The sequence below is a fragment of the Girardinichthys multiradiatus genome, chromosome X, assembly GCF_021462225.1.
Source record: "Girardinichthys multiradiatus isolate DD_20200921_A chromosome X, DD_fGirMul_XY1, whole genome shotgun sequence".
Lineage (NCBI taxonomy): Eukaryota > Metazoa > Chordata > Actinopteri > Cyprinodontiformes > Goodeidae > Girardinichthys > Girardinichthys multiradiatus.
This window is the reverse complement of record NC_061817.1, coordinates 25472555-25479731: the sequence shown is the minus strand read 5'-3', so window position 1 is coordinate 25479731 and position 7177 is coordinate 25472555. Positions and strand designations below refer to the sequence as shown.

General features: G+C 36.8%; 1 protein-coding gene across 1 annotated transcript; it reads right to left on the bottom strand.

Annotated features, from left to right (window-relative positions):
- Window positions 1–3000: 3000 nt before the first annotated feature.
- On the bottom strand, window positions 3001–5490 carry LOC124863502 (peripheral myelin protein 22-like). Its single transcript, XM_047357889.1, has 5 exons — window positions 5334–5490; window positions 4538–4628; window positions 4296–4389; window positions 4068–4208; window positions 3001–3944 (listed from the first exon to the last, which is right to left on the bottom strand). The coding sequence occupies exons 2-5, from the start codon at window positions 4613–4615 to the stop codon at window positions 3793–3795; spliced, it is 465 nt and encodes a 154-aa protein (XP_047213845.1). The 5' UTR covers window positions 4616–4628; window positions 5334–5490; the 3' UTR covers window positions 3001–3792.
- Window positions 5491–7177: the final 1687 nt, after the last annotated feature.

Genomic DNA, 7177 nt, shown 5'->3' with positions numbered 1-7177 from the left:
CAGTCACTGGTAAAGAAAAACGTCCCCACGGCATAAAGCTGCCACCACCATATTTCATGGTAAAATTAGATATTCTGGTGGATGTATGGTGTTATCTTTCCATCTTATATTGTGATACTTATCCTATCAACAGATTCTCCCACCTGAGCTGTGGATTTCTGTGGCTCCTCCAGAGTTCCCCTGGGCATCTTGGTTGTTTTGAAAAAAATTAAGGTTTGGGTATGAAATAGGCTTATGAGTGCAATAAACACACAATGGAAAAAAAAATGTTCAGGCATGCTGGGTAATGAGGGCCAAAACTGCCGCAGTGCACTACATCAGTAATTATTAAGTAAATAATTATATGTGACAATTGAAATGAAATTATAAATACATAAAATAAATAAATGCATTGATCAACTCTGATTTAAAACTTAAAATAATGTATTGAATGCATAATAAATTAATAAATGTGATGTTTTTAATAACATTTTGTATTTATTATACATTAAAAGCATATATAATTATTTATTTTGTATTTATTTATCTTCTAACTATAAAGTAATAGTGATACCAACTGCAGCGCCATGCAGAATCACAGCCACAGCTAATCAGAGAAAAAAAAATTAACTTTCTAACTATAATAAGATATTTTTGTTGTCATTTTATTCAGTATAGCTTTGAACATTTGAGAGCTTACACCCATAAACCCCTTAATCAGACTAAATAAACCCCACATAGACTTCTTTAGAGCAAAGCTAGCCAAACCGTATGTGTAAAGTATGATGCAATTTTTAAGGCAAACACGTTACATTGAATTGTCATGGTCAGATACAACAAATGGACATAAAAACCAATAGGACATTAGCCAAAGACTGATGAAGAAACATTTAAAGATCGTCAGAAAGCCTGAATGATCATTGCTCCAGAACAATTTCAGAGCGAACAAAAATACATCATGGGTTACACTGTGATTGGTTTAAATGTTGTACAAAGAGCTGCATGTTGCATAAAAAAGAATTTCATACAAAATGGTTTGCTGTAATATTTGAAAAAAAATGTATGAAGTTATTGTGGCTGACAATCTGTGCTGCAGGCGCCACCTAGTGGAAATATAGGCTTTCTTCAACAGTCTTACATCCACATTTATAAACTGGTTAATGGTTTCGTTGCTTTGTATTTTTAAATCTGCAAATAGGCACACTTTCCTGAGCATCTTCTTTATGTGTGCAGCATCCAGTAAATTACACTGTTTGTGAATGAATCTGCTACTCACTACTGAGATTTGGGGAAAGCAGCATTAAGTGATTTTTCACTAACACTAATGTAATTTAATGTAATTAATTAGAAGGATGTTTTCCAAAGTAAAAGAAGTGCTGAGCTCTTCATGATACAGTTTAAACGTATGAGTACCAACCAGAAATCCAAATACATCAGAATAACTTGTTTGCTGTTCACCACAGATATACTCTCAAAACATGTCAATGTTTTTTGCAAATGTATTTGCATTTAATAAATGTCGCCAGGTGGCACTGTTAACATTTTTAAAGCTTGTTTCCTGTCAGTTTGTTTAACGCAAAGGGTAGATAAAAAGCTTTTAATCTGAAGGTTTTCAGACATTTACAAAATGTAATATTGCAAACTTGTTGATTGCCTTAGCTGTGCAGTGAGATACTGTCCTGTAGTTATTATATATCACGTGTGGCATCATGTGCTAAAATGTAACTATTTCCTGAGAATATGCTGCTGAAGAGCAAATTTTTTATGATGCAATCACAGACATGTCAGTCATATATACAGTATATATATCTATAGATATAGATACATTAATTATATAAGTGATAAACTTAAATGCACTCGTCATAGGCATGTTATTTTTTCTTGTGTTTTATCATTTTTTGAATTAGTTTTCCCGATTGGCATGGTTGCAAAACTAATCATTTTTTTAAAAGTTTAAATGGGTGCAAAAGTTTGAATTTGTTGTGGGTATTCTCTCATCCAGATATGTTCACAATTACACATATAAGCTCAGCAGTGTATATTTACTCACCTCTATAATTGCCCTTTAATAAGCATGTTTACCTTTCCTAGCCATCAACAAGCTTCTGACATAACCCTTGCTGGATATTTCACTTTTCTCGCAGAATTGACAGATATCATTCAGTCCGGTTGGTTTCCTTGCACAGAGTCTGCTTTTAACGCTAATTTAGCCAGTACTTGGGGAAGGTTAGTCCAAAGGTTGAAATTAACCTGTTTTATCCATTCTGCTCCTCCATCATAATCATGTTCTTTACCCAGGACAGCAGAATCTCTATCAGTGAAGCATCCCCACAGCATGATGCCAGCACTACAATACTTGACATTAGGTATAATCTTTGAAATCCTTCACTCCTCCAAACATATTTGTTGTCATTTGGGTCATGCAGTTCGGTCTTTCTCTTCTTTGACTTTTAAACATTTCTCCAGGAGGCCTTTGGCGTGTCCATGTGGTCAGCTGAAACTTTTAGACAAGCTTGAAGGTGTTCCGGTTGGAGCAGAGGCTTCTTTTGTCTGAGCGCTATTGCAACCCTTGGTGAGGTAAAACTGGCTTCAATGCAGAATTAACTTTTTATTGTAAAGTGCCTTGAGACAGTATTTGCTGTAAATGGGCACTAAATAAATAAAGGAAATGAAACTCAACTTGTACTGGTGTTACTGCAGCTTCCAGTTTATGTGAATCAACTAATTCCTAGATCTTCACTCAGCTCCTTGGACTTTCTCACCATCTAATTATTGTCTTGCTTTATTGGAGCTCTGGGGAAACCCCTCCATCTGCCGCCCCTAACCCCACTACATCAGCACATTTTGGGAAAACATAATAATAATAATATTATTAAATAATAATATTTTTTGTTTTTAAAAATCGTTGCAGCTAAAAAAGAAAATTGATTTTAAAAATTCCCTCAAATAATATGAGATTCTTAGTCCACAATGAGTCGAGCATACCTGATGAAACAATAAAGATAAATAATAAGTCTTTACTCGGGAGAAACATTTATTTCAAACAGGTTATTCAAAATGGGAAAAAAAAAATGTTACAATTTTACAAAGCAAACAAATTACAAGCAAAGACACATGCAGCACAAATAAGAATGCATGGATCAAAAATAGTGTGTAAAAAAAAGCACCATTTTTAATATTACAAAATTCAAAACATTTCTATTTAAAATATCAAGAACAATGACAAATAAAAAAAAAACTTCAAGAGGTTATTAACTCTTTTTGTTTTCTTTTTATAACCTTTCATACATACACACATCTATTAGGCAAGTAAGGCACTATGTTAAAAGCATTTGGCATGAAGTGAAAGGGAAAACAGTTAGATAAAAGCTTGATACAGTGGAAGCTGAAGCGACATCTCTTTGGTACAGCTGCATGATTTGGAAGAGACACACTATCAATGAGCATGACAATGTTAACTCAACAACACTATGTACAAAAAATAAGTAAAAAAACAATGTTATAAATATGTCTAAAAACCACAGACACTATTTACATCTTCACACTGAAGGAAGGTAGGATGACTCAATGCTTCTCATCCAGTGGATATTTTTGGGATGTTGGAAAATTAATTGTCACCAAAATATAAAAACACAAGAAATTTCTTGTTGGAATCCACAAGACAAGTTGCTGTGATACTTTCAACATGTGGTGAGAAAACTGTATTACTTGGATGTCAGTTCATTGTCTGTGGGTGCACTAGGCACAATGCGATGTTGTGATGAGGGTCTTCCTAAATACTCCTTCTGTTTCCTCCACGCGCTGATGCTGCTCTCACTCCTTCTTCCTCAGTATGAGATAAATGAGGCCACTGAAGAGACTCAGAGGGAACGCCACCCAGGCCAGCACGTAAGCGTAGCCGTACTGTCTGTGACTATCCGGTCTCATAATGGTGTAGATGATTGCCCCGCACATCACAAACACACCTGGTAAACATTTTTTTTTTTCAAAATGAGAGAGAGAGAGATGAGGGAGACTGCAGATGACACCATAGTTCAGCCCGCTTCCTTTCAGGGTGTGACCCCTCTCAGTGATGAAGTCATACTCACTCGCCAAGATCTGGAAGATGGAGGTGAAGTAGAAGCGCCCACCCTTCACCAGTCTGAACAGCTGATACATGAAAGCGATCAGGGAGGCGAAGCAGAAGACTACAGACAGGATCATGAGAGCTTGCACAGCCTGGATCCAATCTAAGAAAAAGCAGAAAGGATGAAATTTATGCTTCATAATCCATAACAACAACAGAAAATGTTTGCTGTTCTGGAGTTCATACAGACCTTCATTGCTGGCCTGCGAGCAGCGGTAGCCTTGAGAATGTGAGCGGCAGTTATACCACAGATCGGAGTGTCCTTGTGATTCTACAGTCCATTTCTGAAAAGAAACAAACACAACACACACACCATCATAAACATGGACATGTTATGCCTCTTTCCAAAAACCATATCACCTAACTGTCACTCATTAAAACAGCTGTAGCCTTAAATACTTTGTAAAATTCACTTATAATGTAATTGCTTACACTGGATGCTGTAGACACAATGAGAAGAATGAGAACGATGAGGTGAAAAACAAGGACTCCGAACAGGATGAGCAGCATTTTGGATGCAGATCTAGACATAGGCATAAACAATTTAAGCCAGAAAAACATTGATTCATTCAGTAGCTCAGCACAAACAAGCACTGCCTCATTTCGGCACCAGGGGGCGGCGTTTCCTCACTTCTGCATAAACCGTACTGTTTACCTCAATTCGAAAGTGTCCCATTACATTGAAAGAAAAAAAAAAAAAAAAACATTGATACTAAATTAAAAACGAATCTAAAAACACCTTGAGTCAATTCACAGCACTAAGACACATAATTATTTAAACAAACAAAGAACTTAATTACTCATTCATATAGACATAATTCCCGCAAATCTAAAATAACTTTTAGATAAAGTTCTGTTTTAAAGTTTCATTGACGCAAGAAATGCAGACTGATTTACTAGTAGTCAAACTCAACCCCTATGCGAGGGAAAACATTCCAGTAAGCCCCGCCATGAGTAAACTTTGTCTGTCTCTGTTTTGTTTTCTTAAGAATGAAAACTCCAAACTGCGACAGACGTAAAACATGCATCTGAACACATAACAGCACTTTGGGGTTATTAAAGTAAATCTAACGCATGTTTAAGTTATAAGAGAAAGACCTGTTGGTTAATTGAAACTATTGCATCTTTATACATATATACATACATAGATAGAAATATATATACACACACACATAAAACCTAGATTCAGTAACGTCAAAAAAGGTTTCTAAACATAATTTCAACTTACAGAAGGCAGAGTAAAGGTTTTCAGTGAGAAGGGCGTGTTGAAGAGAAGTGAACAGTTGGAAAAGGATTGCAGGACGTCTGCTCCTCACGTCTCTCTCTCTCTCTGCAGTTACTATTCCAGATGTGCCTCACGCAACCCAGTCAGTCTGAGAACAGCGCCCTGCAGGCCCTGCACGTCACCGGAGGCCTGCTCCTTTCCACTCCCCATTTTGGATTTCAGCCCAATGATATTGGCTGTGCTCAAGTTTGCAGAATTGTACTGGGTGTCCTGTAGTGTTTTGTGTTTTTTTGCTAAAAGTTTAAGTCTTGGAAATGTAAAAGGCGTTGGTCTGCTCAATATTTCATGGGGAGCGTGGTGCATTCTGCATGGTGAGACACATCATTCTAAAGTGGCATGTTGAGTATTTTATTACCCTTTTATTGCTCATTATAAAGCTCAGATCCTGTCCCCCATTGCTTTTGCTGTTGAAAGAATTGCATATCTATCTCACTGTATATTAAACTTTACTACATTGACAAAACAAGACACTTGAAGTGAAACCACAAAACTAGTGTATCATTCATTATACATGTAGAAATTATAAACAGTGGCTTTCAACAGTGTACACACCTCTGTAAGTGTTTTTTAATCGTTTCAAAACGTTTTCTAGCTTTGTTGAAGCACCTTTGAATTTATGTTCTGCCTTCAGTCTTATTGGGTACTCACCTAACACTTGAATAGCGAATCTAGTTGGCCAGAAATAAAATTCAACTATCCTATTTGGATCTCCCTGACATTTGTTCATTTCCACCCTTTAGAAAACATCGGTTGTAACGGCTCCAAATAATTTAATTGTATAAATGTACAAGCCAAGAGATTGGCACATAACCATAATCATTGTATGCCAAGTGCTGGGATGGTTCTTTCTTCATATGTCTGGACAAAGCAGTAGGGATGTAAAACAGAAGATTTTATTTTAAACTAAAAATCTTTGTCTAGTTAAAATCTATCAAACACGTAATAGTCAAAATGTTGGGATACAATTTCAAAATGAAAATCTGTCACAGAAACAAGCTTGAACATGACTAAAATAACACCGCCCTCACAGTGAAATAGGATGATGGAAGCATCATTTTCTGGAGTTACTTTTCTTCACATGGATCTGGGTGTTTTGTTAAGGAGTGTGGAAATAAGAACAGTTCCAGATACCAGTCAGTCTTGACACAAAACCTTCAGGTGTCTTGGTTAGAAGGATGAAGATATAGAAAGGTTTTACTTTTCAGCATCAAAGTAAGTCAAAGCATTCATCCAGATAAACACAATAATGAATTTCTAAGAGGAAAAATTAAGCTTTGCAATGGTTTAGCCAGATATTAGATTGAAATCAAATAGAAATCCTTGTAATCTGAAAGATTTGTCAGTCAGTCATTTTCTACCAATTATTCCATAGTGGGTAGCGGGGAAGCTGGTGCCTATCTCCAGCAGTCAATGGGCGAGAGGCAGGGTACACCCTGAACAGGTCACCAGTCCATCGCAGGGCAACACACAAACAACCAACAACACACGTATTCACACACCTAAGAGCAATTTAGAGAAACCAATTAACCTAACGGGCATGTCTTTAGAATATGGGAGGAAGCCGGAGTACCCAGTGAAAACCCACACATGCACAGGGAGAACATGCAAACTCCATGCAGAAAAACCCCCGGACAGGAATTGAACCCAAGACCTTCTTCCTGTAAGGCAACAGCACTACCAACTGCGCCATGTTGCCAGATCTGATATTAAAGTATCAACTATACATTCTGGCATTTATCACGGCTTGTGGATCTTCATATTCTGGCCCAGTTAGACAAGGTTGAACT

What these genes read in the sequence shown, in the direction of transcription:
- LOC124863502 (XM_047357889.1), bottom strand. Translation starts at nt 4,615, where the DNA reads ATGCTGCTCATCCTGTTCGGAGTCCTTGTTTTTCACCTCATCGTTCTC. An exon ending in TTGTGTCTACAGCATCCAGT is followed by an intron (nt 4,390 to 4,537) that starts GTAAGCAATTAC and finishes GTTTCTTTTCAG; the next exon opens with AAATGGACTGTAGAATCACA. An exon ending in CTCGCAGGCCAGCAATGAAG is followed by an intron (nt 4,209 to 4,295) that starts GTCTGTATGAAC and finishes GCTTTTTCTTAG; the next exon opens with ATTGGATCCAGGCTGTGCAA.